At 38.8% G+C, this 19,391-nt stretch overlaps 1 protein-coding gene across 6 annotated transcripts in view; it reads left to right on the plus strand.

Annotated features, from left to right (window-relative positions):
• Positions 1-19,391, plus strand: part of ARHGEF7 (Rho guanine nucleotide exchange factor 7) — a 125,573-nt gene that overhangs the window by 105,763 nt on the left and 419 nt on the right. For 3 of the 6 annotated variants that reach the window (XM_086482093.1, XM_086482095.1, XM_086482094.1), the window contains 3 exons: positions 584-677; positions 3,583-3,672; positions 6,939-7,153. In XM_086482093.1, the coding sequence (XP_086338219.1) occupies positions 584-677; positions 3,583-3,672; positions 6,939-7,153 (399 nt within the window). Of the gene's footprint in view, positions 1-583; positions 678-3,582; positions 3,673-6,938; positions 7,154-16,252; positions 16,353-17,004; positions 17,060-19,391 lie in introns of those variants that run through there. The other 3 variants (XM_086482091.1, XM_086482096.1, XM_086482092.1) reach the window with 2 other exon arrangements.

Genomic DNA, 19,391 nt, shown 5'->3' on the forward strand with positions numbered 1-19,391 from the left:
TATATTTTTGTTCCTGTAACTTAGCATTGTTCCTGTAAATTAGCATGACCACATTTTGAGCAGAAATGCTGTATTTGTTGCTGGTTTTTGGTTTTTTTTTTAATTTTTTTTTTTTGCTGTAGAGCTTTGTAAGAACAGACCTAAACATTTACAAATTCTGGCTTTGAAGAGTATACTACCTGCCAAGCTTTCTTGTTAGGTCCTTTTTTACCTGCTTCTGAGTAGACAAGTGAAATGGGATGTCCCTTCAAAAGCTAAGGAAAAAAAAAACCTGTGTTAATGTATGCCTGCCTCTTCCCTTCGCTCTAGCTCCCAAACAGACTGCATGCTTTTGCAGCAGCTTTTCTGTATATTTCTGTTAATAGAACAGATAAAATGTCTGAGTATGTGTATAGTCGGAGGAAGGGTAGAGAGGAAATTGGCCACTTCAGGCAAATCGGATGTGCCAAAACATGTTAGCAAACTGAATTTTGGTGCTGTTAAAAGATTTTTAGTTAGTAACTCCTGTATGCATCTTAGAAATTAAACTTCTGAAATACAGTAGAGAAGCTCTACTCTTCTTATTTTTATTTTCCCTGCACAGGATCTCAGTAAAAGCCCTAAAACCATGAAAAAGCTGCTTCCCAAGCGCAAGCCAGAGCGGAAGCCATCAGATGAAGAGTTTGCACTGAGAAAAAGTAAGAGACTTGAACAAATGTCTGCGTAATACAAAGGCTGGAATTAACATCAGTTGAAATTCTGTGAAAGTTAGATGTACAGTTGTAAGCAAATCATCTGGTGTCCCCTCTCCTGTCAGGGGAGAGGGGGTACATATCTCCAGAGGATGATTTGGTTTATTCGTCATAGGTGCTTATGTCACGAGTTGCTTTCTAGAGCTTTACTGTTGACTACAGCCGACATATGCTCATGAAGTGCCTGTTCCTATCTGTTTGCTACAGAGGGGAGTGAGGTTAACTGTAGAGCCATGTAAAGTTCAGTAAGGTAAACCTGTCTCTTACCACTGTAAAAAACAATTTGAAGATGTTACCCTACTCCTGCAGGAATCTTAGTAGCTGTGTTCCTAAATTGATCCTGGTAGGAGCTTCTGCTGAGCTGTGTGTTGGAAAGCCGGGTATTGCTGCTGGGTCCAAGAGTAGCTGCTTCCACGGTCACTCTTCTAAGATCCAACAGTCTGTTGTAATCTCCCAGAAGTAAGGTCATTTGCTAGTGTCTGTGTCCGAATAAATGGCAGAGCTTTAGGCTGCTTGAAGTCTGAAGAACAATGCTGAACTGAGGGAGACTGATGAATATATAGAAAACCAGAAGGGTCAAAATCTGGATGTTTGGATAATTTAGGGTGGAAGGAACATTAATGTTATCAAACACACACATTATTCACTTGGTTGTCAGTGTCACTGTAAGTCTTCCTTAGAAATTCGTGTGAATGAATAATCCAATTACTTCTATCAATAAAAGACAGGGTATTTAAGCTGAAGGCCAGATTCTTTTACTGCAGGTTTTGTTTCTCTGTGTCTGTCCTTCGCTTGTGGGCTTTTTAAGGTAGAGACTGTGCCTTGAGCGTTCAATGCACGAAGCGTGTTACCGTGAACATTGTCTCTCGCTGGTTTATGTAGGGTTGGAGAGAAAAAGCCCTTCATCAGGGCACTGTTAGTTTGCCTAAGGTGGAGGTCCTTCTGAGTGTGCTGTGAATTTCATGTAGCAAAGGTTAAGGCAGTGAGTAAAACGATCCTGTGTTTATGGATGCGCAAGTGGATGTTTTAGTTCAGGAGTTCTAGTTTTATCCTTACAGGAAGGTGTCTGTTTGGGAGAAATGAAAGTAGTGCAATACAGTATCATTTCAGATGTTGGAGTACGGAGATTCAGTTGTTGTACTGACAGTGGTAAAGCTGCCAACTTGCAGATTTAGGAATTATTAAAGAACACTTAGTGAGAGGAGAGAAGAGTTCTTTTTTGGGGGAGGGAGTCTATAGCTTTCAAATACATTGTTCCACTCCTGAATAAATTAGCACTTTTCAGTATTTTCTATGTAGGAGATAACTTTCAATAAAAGGGATTTTTGGTGGCTTTAAGTCAGAGGGTTATTTACAGAAATACTTACAGATTTTTGGTGTTCATCCTCCCCACCCCTCTCCCTTGTGTCAGTAATTAGAAGCTTCTGTTAGATGTAAGTGATTCTTCAACCTTTTGCAACTTCTGGAGCTGTAAAAGTTTTCAACTGAGGAACTTCTATCGAACTTAAAGCTTATCAGTAGATCAGTTTGGATTTTATTACTTAAATCCCTGGGATTCCAGAGAAGATACAGGCTATGTTTTGAGAACTGCTATGTCAAGTTGGTGTTCTAACACACAAACCAAAATAAGTAAGGTATTTCAGCCGAGTGCCCTCACAATACTCATTTCAGAAGTGAAATACTTGTCCTGCTACTGTGATAATATGGTGCTGCGTTCTAACCACAACACAATCCAATTATTTTTCCTGCTGTGAAAGAGAAATAACCTTAACTTTGGAGTACCTGCATATCTTAAACTGTAGGGAAACTATGTCGGGTCAAGATAATTTCTTCAACAGTTAGCTTGTCAAGCTGATCGTGACAAAGGATGCCTTGGCTGACAGACAATACTACATTTTGATGCTGAAGACAGTTCACACAGCAGCAAATCTTCAAGCCTAGTTCTTTTCAAGGGGGAAAATGGGAAGGTGTTTTTAAAACAACAAGTTGTCTTGCCCTACACGTAGACTCCTGGTTCCATCTGAACTGATATTAGAAGTACCTCTAGATTTCAGTTTGATTGGAACTTCACTCTGTTGCAAGTGAACGATATGAGAGCATTTTTAGTGAGTTCTCCAAGGAGAAGACTTGTGGAGCATTACCTTTAGGAAAATGTTGCCATGTTAAGCTTGAATAGTTAGAATGTTTTGGTTTTTTTTTTAAGTAGTGCTGTTTCTACTTTAAAGTCTGAGAAGTTTAATTACTCCACTTTTCATAGAAACACTTACGTGATAGTGACATCTTTCCTACTGCACACTGGACTGAAATTGTACTGACGTAATTGTTATGCTATTAATCCTGAGTTTAATTTTCAGTAGTGTCCTGTTGAAAGTGGTAAATCTGATGGATAGATAGAAAACTCAAAAAAGCTTTCAAGATTTCTGTGAATTAATATTCTGTTCCTTGATTTCTCTGATTAGATAATGAAATAATACGCATATAATAACTGGAGTATGCAGGTTTTTTCAGCTTAGGGGCTGTTTGGTTTAGAACCAGAGTGATCACACTTCAAAACATGTTCTGTGCAACTTCAGATGCTCAGAAAATTTCTTGAATGTGTGGGTAATTACTCTGACTTGGGTTTTTTTCCAAGTGTTTCAAAGCCTTTTTATTTTTTTTAACTGTTACTTTTGCTCATTGAAGGTTGATATTTTTTTTAATTATTTTTATTTTTTAATGGGATGATTAAGAGAATTTTAAAGGGTTGATTATGCTGAACTTTGGACTGAACTGAAACACAGTGATTTACAAAGGCTTTTCTGTATTAAGAAATGTGATCATGTTTAAAATTGTTTTTTCCCATTGATTCTAGGTACAGCTGCTTTAGAAGAAGATGCTCAAATTCTTAAAGTCATTGAAGCATATTGCACAAGTGCCAAAACACGTCAAACACTAAATTCAAGTAAGTTAGAAAATACTGAAATGGCTAACTAAACCACGAATTAGATAGTTTGCAAAAAAAAAAAAAGTGTATGTTCTCAGGCCTTTACCAGTAGCAAGGTGGACCTGGAAGAAGTAATAACTTATTTGTGACTTAATATCAGTGCTGAGTGTTTAAGTATTGAGCATCAAGGACCATGGTTAGAGACTGCAATTCTTTCAGTATTTAAAAAACCAACCAACCAAAAAACCCCCAAAGTGACTGCTTGTCATGGATTAAAATTGCACAAAACCTTCACCAATGAACGAGAGGTTTCTGCACTGAATATGAAAGTTAATCAGTATGATTTTGATAAATTTCAAGAAGCTGGTAAGTAGAGGGGAGGAATGAAGAAGTAGGCATAATTTTGGAGGAGTATCTTGTTCTGTTCAACAAAGACTTCCACTATGGAAAAGTAATCTAGACCTACAGAAATTTATTTTCTTTTATTGCCGCTAGTTGTTTTCAGTATTAATTACAAATTTTAATCCCATCTCATAATTTCAGGAGGAATTGTTCAGATCTGTGTGTTGCTTAAAGCCATTTTTAGTTTCTCAGATCAGTACCTAGCTTATTGAAAACCTGTAACGTGCCTCTGGGGTCCTACTTCATTTAATCCAAATCAAGGTTGCCGTGTGGAGTTCCTCTGTATTGTAAGTAAAACATGCGCAAAGCAGGGGAGCCCACCAGCATGTGTTCCATTTACACAACGAAGGAGAAAATGCTGTTGCGTTTGTTTTGGATTTGCACAGTTTTTGCACTGTTGAATACTGATTTGATTCGGGGATCCTTGGAACACAGTATAATGATCCTGAAGTACTTGGCTGGTTTTGCTGTTGTCAGGAGCAATGAAGAGTGGACGTTATAATTTACTCCTTGTCCACTAAAGCTGTTTAAATTTTATGCAGTTTTAATCACTGTTACTGCTACCCACAGCGCTCTGTGCCTGTTTTGCTTCCAAGCAAAAGCACTTTATGCTGACAGTTGAGAAGTCTCAAAATGCAATTGCAGACTTAGTTCATGGATTTTTCGTAATACATGTTCACTTACTGTTACCACCTTGAAAAAAAATCCGGCTACTTTATCTTCGTATGTGATTTAAAATAAGGCCCTTGTATTAGGTTGTAGAATCTTCGGAAGTAACAGCAAAAACCTTCATTTTAATTTTTTTGTCTTGATGAACTGTAGATCTCCAAGATGATAAAATTACTACTTTTACTTAATTTTTTTATTAATACTAATCTATTTTGTAGCCCTACAGTCATTATTACAATAGTGTGTTTAATTGGATAAAAGGGAACAAATGTGTTCAAAATTTTGAAGAAATACTGTTGTTCCAACAAAATTAAAGGAGATGATTGCTGTTTAAATGCCTTGACTGTGATGTGTTGATTTCCAAGGATAACGTAACAAGAAATGGTTGGGGGAACATTTGCACTTGCACAGTAGCGTGTGTGTGTGCAGATTTTTTTTTTTGCTTTTTTGCCTATTTTTTCCCTTACTATGTATATTTAAGAAATATACATAGGGCTGTGGGTATCATTGCTTACATCAGAAGTCAGCAGCTTTTATTTGCTCTTAATTGCAGCAAGAAACAATTTTTTTTTTATTGATTAAGCACTCAGCTGCTTTGTTTGGAAAGAATAGCGTTGTCATCTAAGACTTAAGGTTTCAGAAGGTCCATTTGTAGACTGGAATTGGAAATGGGCAAAAAACCCAGTCATGCTGGAATTGCTTCTGTGGGAGCAGTAGTCAGTGTAGAAGAATAGAATGGAAGAGTTGCCTGTCATCTGTGAAGTACGCCCCTTTTTATACATACTCCTTTCTTACCTCCATGTTAGTATTTTGTGTGTCCCTCACAGCACTCATTTGGCAATTCTCCTACTTGCACCTTAATGCGAAGCCCAAATAGTGCTGCTTTTGGCAACGTCAATTCAGCAGGGCGCTGTCACCAGTGCAGACTGGTAGGGAGGGGCATTAGAGGTAGCAGAGCAGCCTCTTTCAGTTGCTTGGGTGGGGAAGATGTGGGATTTAATTTGAGGAGACAGATGCAAATTGAAGAACAGAGTTTCACTTTCTCCTGCTTCTTATATACTGAGTTTATTTTGCATTTCTGCTCCAAATGAAGACTTAAAAGTCTTTTGCCATATCATGTGTATGGTGGCTCATAGCATGGCCATGTACATGGTTTCAGTCCTTGGATATTGCCAGGCTGTTAAGAAAAAAACAAAAACAAAACCAAAAAAGTGTCCTTAGCTTTGTTTGACGAACTACCCTAGGCATCTAAAAGCATTGAGCTGGGAAGACAGATTCAGACGGAGGTGTGTAGGAAGAGGTGTGTGAGTGGTTGGAATGGACCAGGCTGTGTTGCTTTTAGCCTCCTGGCCCCGTTTTTCTGTGAGTTAATTTACTATGTGGTTAAACAAGTAACAAGGGGTACAGGCACAGAAAAGCTGTACTTTGACAGTGCCCTTAAGTAAGTGCAAAATACTGCTGCTGATTTAGAAAGTCAGCAGCCCTGCTCTGCATGAGAACCTTTGCTTTTCCCCTTGCATTTTCCTCTTTACAGTGGTGACACAAGCACTTCTGTGGCTGTGTTGTGAGCTGGTGGGGGAATTACCTGCTTAAAAAAGAACCTTCTGTAGGGTTAGTTTTCATCTGGAAACTGTTCCCTGACCTGGCTCACCAAGCAGCTGTACAAATGACTGTGTCATTGCAAGAGAGGGAAAGGATGGAGGTACAGATGTGTGATGGGGAAGGGGCCGTTGCTTTTCACACCAGTGCTGGGTCGTGCTGGCTTACCGTGTTTATTGCTCTGTCCCCAGTGAAATCCCCTCAGACCAGAACTGACTCTGTACTTCAAAAGAACCTTAACTCCCTCTTCCAAAAAAATCTTACTTTCAAACAAGATTTTGGTTATTCAAAATTCTCAGCTGGGGCTGCTTAGAAGTTTAAAAACCACTTCAAAAATTGTATTGTAACAGTTCAATCATTATTATATGCTGAGTGTAATTTATACCTAAACCCCAAACAAATTTAAAAGAAAACAAACAAACAAACAAAAAACAGAAAAAGAAAAAAGAAAAAACGTTGGTGCCTTTTTAACAATATTTTCTCTTTTCCTTCTCTTCCCATCACCTTTTTGCTTTTATTTCATGTGTTTGGTTGTGGCTATTCCTTACGTTCTCCTCCTCATCCCACCTCTGCCTATCCACATCCACCATTTCATTTCACCTATACATCCTTAGCATGGCAAGGCACTGACCTGATGCATAATCACGTCTTGGCTGATGATGACCAATCAAGTCTAGACTCCTTGGGTCGTCGCAGTAGTCTTTCTCGTTTGGAGCCTTCAGACCTCTCAGAAGACTCTGACTATGACAGTATATGGACAGCCCATAGTTACAGAATGGGGTCTACATCTCGTAAGAGCTGTTGCTCATATATCTCTCACCAGAACTAATGCACTTCTGAGCTTTTTCTTAACAAATGCTTGTTGTATCACAGCCTGCTTTTCTTAGATGTTTTCTTGCTGTTCCTTGTCTCTTTAATGTGATATTTTAACAACTTCTGAGGGAGCTTCTGAAACTTCAGTTATACCTGGTGGAAGGCTCTATTGCCAATTCAATACACATACAAATAAGTCATTCTAAAAAGTGTATATCCTGTTAAGGATGATATTTCTCGAGGGTTTTTTTAACTGACATGTTAATTTGTAGCTCTGAATGGTCTTTTTTTTTTTTTTTTTTTTTTTACTTGGTCAGTGTAGCAACAGGTCCTTTCTTCTTTATTTTGGATACAGCACATTTTTGTATTTTGTACTGAAACCATACTGGTTTGTGAGCTGAGTGCCAGCGATATGGAAATACCGTAGTGGTAGTGGTTGGATTTTCTACGTGTTACTAACGAAATACAAAGGTGGTAGAGTAAGAAAAATGCAGCTTAAAAATAAGCAGTACAAGAGCTGTAAAATCATTCAGCTGTTCATGTGTCTGGCCCATTTGTTGGAAGAGCATTTGCTAATCCATAAAAAATTCTGGTTTTATACTGCTGTCTTTTCTTCATTGCTTAAACGTTTATACAAGGGCCGCACTGCTCTCCCCCCACCCCAGTCTGGCAGTTGTCATGAAAACCCAGCAGTCCATGCTCATTACATGCAGTGTTTTGGTAATTTCATGTTACCTATGGTCATACTGTCACTTTACTGTATGCAGTAGTGTGGCAGAAAGCAGGGTCTAGATGTTTACTTGCCTGTTAAAATGCACAGTTGTCAACTCTCAATTGACCATTCTTCTTGAAAAGATGGGACGAAAATGGTTCCCCTGATGGAGGATCGAGTGTTCAGCAACTGAAACTCTAGGTACAACTGCGATAAACGTTGGCTTGTTTGAAGTTCTGAATAATAGAATGCTTGGCTTTCTGGTTGTACTGTTTGGAGCATGTCCGTGATGGATTTTATTGTGTCCTGTAACTTCTCTCACAAGCAGGTTTGTTTTCAGCAGCAGCTCTTCACTTACGGTCATGTTGGCTTTTCAGAGAACTGTGACATGCTGTGCACAGCTGAAGGTCTCGAACCTGCACCTGGGGCACTGCTGGGGTGAAGTGTGTGTGTGTGTTCTGTCTTGTGGATAATGTAATTGGCATCAAACCAAAAATGAGATGTTTTCTAAATCTTCATGTGAAAAGCATGTGATGAAAGGACAGAAACAGTTCTAATTTTCACCAGAGTCCCCAAATGCAATTTGCTTACCCCTTCTCAAGTAAGTGTGTTATCTAGTGTTCAGGTATTACACTATGAACAAGTTCAGAGTAACTGTGATGCAATTAACTGCCGCCTGGGAACTTGATCACCCTGTCTAAAAGATAATCAATACCTTTCTGCACGTTACATGATCAGAAAGTTAGTAATTGCTAGACATGCATGATTCCAGAAGGTGGTCAATGTGGAGAAGCTGTTTCAAAGCAGTTCACATGTGCAGATTTGCATTCAGTCTTGTTCGAGCACCTGCTTTATCCTCTCTCACTGTTGTTGGCATTCAAAGATGTGACTAACAGAAGCAGCAGTGCTTACTGAGGAGGGTTTTCAGGGGTACGTTTTACTACTACTCATATATTTACCTAATGACCGGGAACTTGTGTATGTTGAACTTCTTTCAAAGTGGAGGAGTGTTGCTTAGAGAAATAAGTATGTGTGCTCCATACCATTCCACAGCGCATTTGTAACCCACTTCACTCCCCTCTTACTTTCAGTCAGTTTTTGGGTTTTTTTAACATGTATGGAAAGTATGGATTGTTGTGGGTTGTTTTTTTTTTTTTTTTTTCCGTTTCTAAAGCTGTGGTGTTCTAGTTAAACAATGTTTTCTGCATTGGATAAACAATAATTCCTTTGTCTGTTTCATGTTATATAGTGTAAATATGAGTTTGTAATACAGTTGTTGCACTTGAACTTTCCTTATCACACAGAATGTTTTGTTATCCGGATCCGAAGATTTTACTGACTTTCTATGCACCAAAGCTTTGACAGTTTACCACCATTAATTATTGTAGCATTTAAATCATTAACTATTACCATAATTAGGATCTCTCATCTTTTGTATCCTCATATTAACTTCACTACACATTTAAAATCATTCTGTGTCTTCAGTGTTACAGGCCATAAGCTATTGTGAACTGATCAGGAGCACTAATGCAAAATGCTTAAAAAAAAAAAAAAAGGCAAAAAAAAAAAAGCGAATGTGGAAATGGTGGTATTCAGTCCAAAGGTTCAGTGTTTCTATTTTTGTGGAACTTTAGTTATGGTAATAATAGTACCTTATGTTTATGCAATTCTGTAAATTATATGTGTACAGTTACAAATACACTGGAAGGATGGATAATCTGAATTGGAAGGTAGGTTCAAGCCATTGTCAGCCCCTCTTCACATGGCTTATGCAGTGTTTCCATAAATTAGTATTTGCCATAAGTTGAAACCAACCAGTATTAATTGGATGTTTTGCAAAATCTTGCCAAAACACAGTAATGTGTATATAGTGACGTAAACATAGAAAAAATAATATATATTGTGCACTTCATTTGTGAATGGGAGAAGCCATCTCTAGTAGGTGACTGCCTTTTGAAAATACAAAATGGATGTATATCTGAGTGTTGCATTGTACTGTACAGTATGCATATTGTTTGTGGTTGCATATATCGATTAAGTGTTTTGTTTTATATAAAAAGGACATCTGTTATGTACAGTTGAAATAAATTTTGCATTTGCTAGACTGTGACTTTAATATTTAATTATTACACAGGGGGAAAGGACAGCATAGTTTGTAACTTAATGCTTAACTTCCTCTTCTCCCCATGCCTCCTTTCTCTCCCTTCCTTCTTTCCGGAGAAATCAAATGCTGACGTTAAAGAGTGGTTGGCTGTTTTTGGTTTTTTTTTGACATGAGTGTGTAATCTTTGTTTAATGTAGTTGACAACTATGGGAAATTCAATGTAATGTGAAGTATGTATCCTTCTGTATCTGCTTTTTTTTTTTAAATAATTATTCAGAGATGGTGCCATCTCTAGAGTGTTTTTCTGTTGCCTCCCTCTCCCCTTAATTGTTTTATTTTCTTCTTTTTCATGTTTCAATTTGTGTATTCTTAGTAAAAGCAAGGGCTGAATTATTAGAATGGTCTAAAACCTACTTCTGCAGGTCCTGTTACCAGAGAGAAATTTTATGAATATGATACTGGTTTCTATAACCTTACATATTTTCAAGATTTAATAATGCAACATTTTTCTCTTTAGAACAAGAGTTATCTTTAGTGTTTCTACTTAAAAGATGCTCGTATTTGAGTGAATTTAAATAAAATTATAACAATATACATACTAAAATGTATACATCATAATAAATGTAGTATTTGCCTACTTCTATTAAATGTTTTAACACTTTTTGGTATGATTGTAGCAACTTAATTCTAGCCCTACAGCCCTCTAGTTGGAAGTTTTTTATATTGTTTAGTGAAATGTAGGAAGTTTTGTGGGATAGCTCTTTCCAACAGTCTTGGAAATATCCCACTTGGTGTATCTGTGTTTAAAACTTTTCATTCTCTTCTTATATGACTAACACATACAGAGTTGTATAGTTTCAGTCCACTTGAATTATTTTCATTTTACTTGTCAAAACATTTTGCTGTAAACTGCATAGGTCAGTCATCTGAGTCATGTGGAGATTTTTTCCTATTTATGTATCACTATTAGTTAAAAAAACCCACCAAAACAAAACAGAACTTCACGCCAAAACCTTATTTGTTACTCTTAAGAATTTGCTAACTGTATTTTGTACAGTGAACTTACAGTTGGCCTGCTGTTTGGATTCTGATTTGTTTTTATCTGTACAAAGATACTAAAGGGCTCCCTTTTGACTTGGGCAGATCCATAGCATGGAGGATTTTTTTTTTTTTTTTTCCCCAATGCTTTAGTCTCCACGCACACGGAGTCTGGGAGCACCATTTTTAGGATTCTTCATATTAGGACCTCATCAAAGATTCTTTGAGAAAGAGAAAGTTATTGGGCAGGTCTGCTCATCTACTTTAATGTAACTAATCAATGAAACACTGAATGTTTTAAATGACAAGTAATTCTTATTTTTTGTCTAACATCTGCTTCTCCAGGAAATTTAAACATCTGTACGTACCAGTGGCTACTGGTAGATCTAAACAGTTGTGTATGCACATGTTTGTTTTTCAGTGGCAAGTCAGACTTCCGTCTTTGAAGCTCAAGCAAATAAGTTTGAATTGCTTCTTAGCTTATGAAGAGAGCTTAGTAAAGTTACTGAAAAATAGAATTCTGTATTTACAAGTACTGCTTCTAATTTTTGACCTTTATTGTGCCTTGTTCCCCTCCCTACCTCTCCTAATCACAATAAAGGCATGAAAAAGTGAAGAAAACAGGAATACTTAAAGGCCATGCAACTGAATCATTGCTGATGGCCTCAAATTATGCTGTGCATTTCTTAAAATTAGGCACCATCACCACAGGTCTAACTTCCATAGCTTAAATTAGGACCCTCATAGTCTCTAGAAGAAGACAAACTCTTTGTAGAGTGTCACTGTGAAAGTACTAGGTTGGGCCTTCTCTTTCAAGTGGCCAGCTGGAGGAAGGAACCCTGTTCTTGGTGGACTGGGGAGAGCTGGCTTTGAACTGGGGCCCTGAGGTTAGCTACTTTAAGTAGACGATGTGAATACCCACCTCTGTTTTACTGTTGGCTTAAGTGTTACCTGGACAGACAAGGTCTTTGAACATAGGCAGAGACTTAATGTGTGGTTAAAGTGGAAAAGTATCTGAATTTCATCCCCCTTCTTCTTTTCCTTCCCTCCTGCCTGATGTGTTAAGATCTATGCAAAACTTCTGGACTCTTCACACGTGTCTGTTAAATGATTTGGAACGAAGGACCAGACTGATTACCGGTACAGGTCCTTCTGAAGCCTGACTTCTGTCAGGAACCGGTGTGGTACCATATCAACTGTTTTTTAAGATGTCACGCTCCCTTTGGAGGAGAGTGACTGAAAGGCTGGGGTTGTGCAGCTATGCTTGCAAACAGATAGCACTGAGAACCTCTGTGGCACTCAATCTGAGTTCCAGTTTCTTCCTGTTTTGGTGTTGAGACCGTACTCCAGGGCTAGGAGTGATGTTCTGCCTGTTTCAGACAGGTATAAAGTGAACTTCTGTCACAAAGCCTTTCAGCCACATAAGTATCCAAACAGGTTTCAGCTTTCTATTTTTGCAGAAATGCTGAGAAATTGCTGGTTTGGCTGATGGGTTATTCTGGAAAGGGGATCAGACCAGGGCGCTGTTATCCACAGGCCTGTTGTAGTTGAGGTGTTGCACCACATAGTGTGTATTGCTAAGGTCTCTAGCCCTGGTTTGAGTGCCAGGTGGGCTCTGTTATTGGTTGCTTCACTCTGGAGGCTAAATTTGCTAAACCTATAATTTAGGATACGGTGTTGGCAAAAAAGCATTATAATTCTTTATTTTCCGTTCTAGAGCTGGGAGATAGTAATGTTGAATAGATACCTTTATTTTCTTGCTGGAAAGTAAGTTGGATCTTGATCGTAGTGGTCAGATGTTTTGCCTTAAGTATGCAGCAGACTTCTGAACAGTGGGGTCACTTTTCCAAGACCCTGGATTTAGGAGTTCCTCGTTGAAAAGTTATGGCAACTTACTCAGCTTTACCATCTGTTTGCTAATCTTGAAGTAATTGTCTGGGTTTGCCAAATGACCTTTCTTCCCCCATCCAGCTTGCTTCCCCCAATACCACCCCACCCCCCCCCACCCCCCCCAAAAAAAGGTAAACAGGACCAAAAAGCCCCCTATTTTGTAAATCTCGGGGGGGGGGGGGGGGGGGGGGGGGTGTGTCCATTCCATCTTCCCCCCCCCCCCCCCTTTTTTTTTTTTTTTAAACTAGTACTTTTGGTTGTATTGTCTCAAGGTGATTTAGGGCCAGAGCTGTTGGAGGTCAAGTTAAACATTGTCTTTTCAGCTGTTTGACTTGGAATGGGACCAGGTAGTGTCTCTTAATAAAATTCAGCGTGAAACTTGGATGCTTAGGATTGAGGAATGACAGATACGGCAAACTGAAGTAACTTTTGATTCTTCTGCCTTGCTTCCTGAAAATGTGGAACGTGTGTCAAAGAGGTACTTAGGATTATCTAAGTTGCAGGAACTTCTAGACCGTCCTTTTAGAACAATTCTGTGTGAAATACCCATTGTGCTATAACACAACCAGCTCTTCATCTCCTAAAGCTGTAGCCAGCATTTTCTGGAGAGAAATGGTGACAGAGAATAGACATAAAGAAGCTGGTGGAGGCACAAGGTGCAATTTAGGGAATATTGCCGAGTGCCAGTAATGAGGTAACTCTGCTTGCACTTCCTTCTAGACGTATAATTGCCAGGAAAAAAAGTCTTTTAAAAAAAAAAAAGAAAAAGAAAAGCTTCTGGCATAAATGGTGCAGAAAAGCAAGACAGTGAAGTAGCTTCATTTTGCCTTTAAAACTTGACACATCAAGTCTGATGTTACTGTGTGCATACTCATCTGATGACAGGGTCCTTTGTGGCAGGATGGATGTGCTGTGTTTTTGTACTTTTGATACTTAGTAAGTGCTTGTGGGATTTAGGGAAAAAAAATCCACAATAAACAAACAACAAAGACCCACCAAAACTCTTAAAAACAAAACAAGGTAAAGGGGACAGTGGGGTGTTTTTTGCCTAAGTACAAACTAAGAGCAGCAGGGGTGCTGAGATACAAATAAAAAAGTTGCATGACCGACGGTATCGGAGCAGTGAAGGCAAGAGTGAAACTTGTGATGCCCTGAATTCCACGGTAGTTAATGTTTTGTGGCACAGGAAGGTCAGTGTTCGCAGCAACGGTTTTGCATTGTGTAAGTGCGTGTGCGTACTCTGTGGTCTCCTTGTGTGCATAACGTTGGTGAGACTTTTGTTTTTACTGAAACTGCGTTCTGTGTCTCAGCGGTATTAAGTGTTTACTGTGCTATGCTGTACATAGATCAAGATACGCTGGTGCAAGCATCTGTTTTACGTGCATGTGTGTATTTAACTGTACAGCTGGGACATTTTGGTTTTTTTTTAAAGCTGTCTGCTCCATGCTATTTCTGCTTTGCAAGGACCCGTGTTACTCTGACCAGGCAAAGACAATTGGATGCAGCTCTATACAGAGATAAATGTAATGAGTGCCCTGCCCCATTTGGTTGAAGGGAGTCACGGGTGAGAAACATGTGGCAGTCCTCTCCCTTTGGTCTGTGTCTCCCTCCGTATGTGCTGGGCTGAGGTGCTCCACATTGCTACAGAGACCCAAAATGTAGTGATCTGGTAGCAGCTGCTGCAAACCAATTCCTAAAATAGCATTTAGCTCGATGTTCTGCGTTGCCTCCAGGGCTAATAAGCAGAGCAGTGACCAGTTAGATGAAATAAACGTGAGACAACTTTTTACAATTAGGTATTGACAGCGGAAACAGGGAAATGTCCCTGAGCTCCATACAGCGTTTGGATGTGCTTGTTTTATAGGTTGCTCCTTCCCTGGAAGATAAGTGGGAGTCAAAGAATATTAACCCTCAAAAGATTTCTTCACTCTGTAAGACGAAGAACTTACAGCTTTCAAGGACGAGATTCTCTTCTCAAATCTGCAGTTATCTTTATTCCATAAGATTTTGATCATCACTTACTGATACATTAGATGTTTACTGTCAGCTTAAGGAAACTTTTCTTCATTAAAGGACGCTTGTCATTGTTTGCTAAAATAGTTTAAATAGCTTAGCATGTACTGCTAAACTACTGCTGAACTACAGTCACTGCAAGCTCATTGTTCAGAACTCAAGGCTGTAGCTGTTAGGGAACTTAATGTTTTTCCATAAGCTTGATTTCTTTCACTTTTTTGAGTCTTTAGGTTATGTATTTTATCATGAACCATAAAAGAAAAGCACTGCTATGACGATGCAGCTGTTCAGCAACAGGCATGCACCCTGTAGTACCTAGTTATCAGTTTGAACACTACTAGACTTAAGACATTCCTGGTTAATGAAAGCTCATTAGAGTGAATTGGTAGGCAAGTGTATCTTGTTTTTACAACTGATACCTTGATTAAAATGTGCAAGAACTTTAGTGCCTTATCCTGCTGTGTTTGAATTCTGAACAAATGCTTAGACAGCAATTTCTTTACAAACCTTCTTAAAAAAATGTTTGTAATTTGTTGCAGCCCGATTAAATAACGTTTCTAGAATACATACTTTAGGTATGAATGGATGCACATCTCTGAGCTGTAGATTACTCTATTCAGAGCTACTTTTTTAGACTCTAATGTGTATTATCATGATGTTAAAAATTGCAGTGATTGTGGAAAATGTTTGGAAGATGTTAGAATGTTTTGAGGTTTTGTTGTCAAACAATTAAGTGCTTTTAAAAACATTTATTAAATACAATGTATTTCATTTGGTAGGAATTTATTACAGGACTAAAAGGCTATCTGTAAATGTACGTATATGTGTGCATGCACACACAAAATTGTGTTGTTTATAGTGTTTCAGGGCAAAGGGATTTTAGCTTCTTTTTCTTCCATTGCTGTATCATTTGATACCACTATTCTACTCCTTACTGATAGAGTAATTGGTTTAGAGTGGAATTATTTCTTCGATTTTTATCAATGTGAGATCAGAATCTGTCCTTGAGGCTTAAATTGCTGTTACTTAAACGCATCTGTCTCTGAGACAGCTGTGGTGAATTTGTGTAGCTTTTACTGATAGTTGAACAGTGCACCGTTCACTGAACAGTGTAGCAGCCCCATCGATGACACAGGAGTTGTCGGCAGCAGGATAGCAGTGTCAGACAATTTCTTATTGTAAGGCTGTGGTTTCAAATGTAAAAAATGTGTCAGTAGCTTGCGTGTGTGGAGGGAAGGGGGAAATGGAAAGTGATATACCTTGGTCATGGGAGTGTATCATGCAATGAATGAAATAATCTTTAAAATGCCCCAGCAATATTTGTGAGGTGCTCACTTTGTAATTTATTTTTACAACAGGTTCCCGTAAAGAATCAGCTCCTCAAGTCCTGCTTCCAGAAGAAGAAAAAATTATTGTAGAAGAAACTAAAAGTAATGGTCAGACTGTTATAGAAGAGAAGTAAGAGAACATTTAATGAATGATGGATTAAAGCAGTAAATTTTGCACTCTTCCTCCTCCTGTCTCCCATTGTAGTAGTGTGTATGTGTGGTATATTTGTAGTAGAGAACAGGGCTGTTTGGAGTATGCTGCCAGTCCTTTAAGCACAGTTGGTGCAGTTGGCCTTCACTTAAGTGCTTGTAGTCTGGTTTCTTTGTATACGCCATGCAACTTACTCCTTCCGTGCCAAGAAGTGGTATGTTTCACTTGTAAATAATTTTTCCAAGTGCTGTAGGATTTCGGTATTAAATTGGTGTCGTCTTTCTAGTTAGCGTGTGGCGTCATTCTGTTTTTTTGGTAAGGTCTGTGTTGGAAGTGGAATAGAGTTCTGTTACAGAAAGCTGTAATATAGAAACCAGTATAGGTCCGTACATGCTTGAGAGGTGTATCCTGTTACAGAAGCTGGTAACAGGTCCTTGCCTTACTGAATGTAAATCAGGATAAAACACTGTTTTTTTAACACAAGTTTGAAATTAGCTGTGGATTTTGTGTTTGGGGTTTGTTTTTTTTTTTTTAAAAACTACATTTCATTTAACAGTTTTGTCTAATAATAGATTTAGACATGTATTTCTGAAAACTGTTGTAACAGATCATCTTCTTTTTTCCATTTTAGAAGCCTTGTTGACACAGTATATGCATTAAAGGATGAAGTACAGGAGTTAAGACAGGTTGGTAACTTGCTACATTTATAGCAACATGGAGAATGGAAAGCTGCAAGGCTTATTATAAAAATAAATACGACTTGTAAATTGATTCGCTTTGATAGGAATGAACTTGAATTTTGGACTAGATTCACTTTTAAAAGTAAAACATACCAATTTGACAAAAAAACACCCTATTTTGTGGTTGTCATCAGTCCTTGGAGCACCAACCTTTGAGAATAGCGTTAAGTATCCTCTCTGAGGTGACTTACTAAGCTAAGCTCTTTTTGGGTGTTAGAACTTGTGAAATGTTGAAAGCATTAAGCAAATTCGGCTCTGCTGTATCAGCAGCAAAACAAGCTTATGGAGCCTGGGAAATAGTATGTGCTTTGGAACGTATAGTTTTAGTAGTATAAATGTGTGGATCTATTTAGACCTCTATTAATGGTCTTTCAGTAACCAGCACACCTCTGGTTACACCTGAATACAAATTGGTTCTTAAAACCTCTCATTTCCAGAGACGAGTGTCCTTTTCAGTGTCTTGTCACATGGCCCTTTTTTTAAAATGAGGGCTTCAGGTTAGCTCAGGGCGCTGCTTTGTCACATGGGGAATTGGGCGAGATCTCACCTGAGCTGCTGGTCTGGAAGTTGCAGCTGATGTTTTAAGTATCCAGAATGAAGTGTTTAAAAACATCTTTTTCTTGTCAGGACACGGCCTGTTTAAACCGTGTTAATGCTACTGCATGTAGGCGTTGCTTAATGTGTAGGTGCAAAAGCATTGAATTACCCTCACTCTCCAATGTGTTAATTTGCTAACTGACCTTAACAGTCCTGGCTCGAGAAGCTGGACAAAATCTTCTGTGTTAATGTAGAATGGATTTGTATTCGCTTTACTTTAGATTTTGGACTATAAACTGAACCTGAATTCTTTGGCCACCTGCAACATGCACAGTATTTCTAAGGATGTCATGCGTATTCCTTTAAATAGGACAATTGATGTCTTAAATGCTTAAATTCTGTTGTTTTCAACATACAAAGCATATGTACCCCAGGTTTGATGCAAATTTGACAGGCAGTCTTTTTGAAAATATGATTCATGTAATACAAGCAGCAATAACCACCCACTAATATTCCTGTGGCCTGGCTGCTTCTGTACAAAGGATAAAGGTGCTGGCCTCACTGAGGCCCTGCAGATCTCTCTGTGACCCTAAACAAAAAGTCACCTTCTCCTGAACTTCATGGAACAGCTCTCTTTTCTGGTGCCTTTCCAAACAGATGGTCTCTTCAGAATCTTGTCTCTTCCAAAGGCAAGACCTATTAAAGCCTGAGTTAATTGTCTCATATATCGAGAATCTCAGCTTCGAAGCATTTATTGGTCTGCTGCTGAGATGTTGCCAACTGGAGGAGTGGCAGAGATAATCTGTGAGCTGGGAAGATCCCAAGCGACCAAGGCCTTTATGGAAAAAGGCTCTCTGGGAGTACAAAGTGCACTGGTTGGTGTGGTGTGGACACCAGACTGCCTGTTGGCGAGAGTTACCACGCGTAGTGGGATCCCTCCCGTAGCAGCTTCTGTAGGTTATTCATAGCTGTTGCTCCACAGGCACCACACTTGAATAGTACACTCCTGAGTTGGCAGTAAGTAAATAAATAAAAGAAATTTGGTCTGTACCTACAAGAAAATAACGAAATTTTGAGTTTCTCAATGGACTTGCAGAGGGAATGGAGTTAATGAGGTGGCAGCGGTTGATCCCATTCTGTTTCTAGAAATGTCTGTAAATGATGGGAGTCCGGTGGGACCCCCCCTGGATTGCAGACCTGTGTTTGTTAACACCTGTAGACTTGTTGTCTTGGGGCCTTAATATGATGATGTCGTATCTTCTGGTTGCTTCCCTGCTGTTGCCAGCATCACCTTGGCCTGTACAGGGTTAAACAGTGCAAGCGTTACTGTGGTTTGGTCAGTGGCGTCCTTACGGCCGTGGTGTTTGTGGTATTTCAGTGTTACCTGGTAGTGCTAAATACTGAGAACTGACTCACTCATTAGTATACATGCGGAGTGGTGGTGTCCCTTGAAACCTAGACTCGTCTTAGACTGTTGGTAGTCATCTGTTTGGTTTGAGATTTAGTCACGAAACACTTCCCAGAGAACATAATGGTTTTCAGGATACTCATGTCAACGATTTACTTTCCTAATGAAGCAAGTTAATTTGCATTAAGTTTTAAGAAGCTTTTCTGAGATGTGAAACTAGTTATAATCACAGGAGGCTCTCAGAGAGGATATTTATTCTACTTGTTGCTCCATTTCGCTGCTTCTTTAACAACAAGTAAATTCTACTCTTCATTGATCAGATTTGAGCAGAAC

This window comes from Leptosomus discolor, chromosome 1 (assembly GCF_034619465.1).
Source record: "Leptosomus discolor isolate bLepDis1 chromosome 1, bLepDis1.hap2, whole genome shotgun sequence".
In the NCBI taxonomy this organism is placed as follows: domain Eukaryota; kingdom Metazoa; phylum Chordata; class Aves; order Leptosomiformes; family Leptosomidae; genus Leptosomus; species Leptosomus discolor.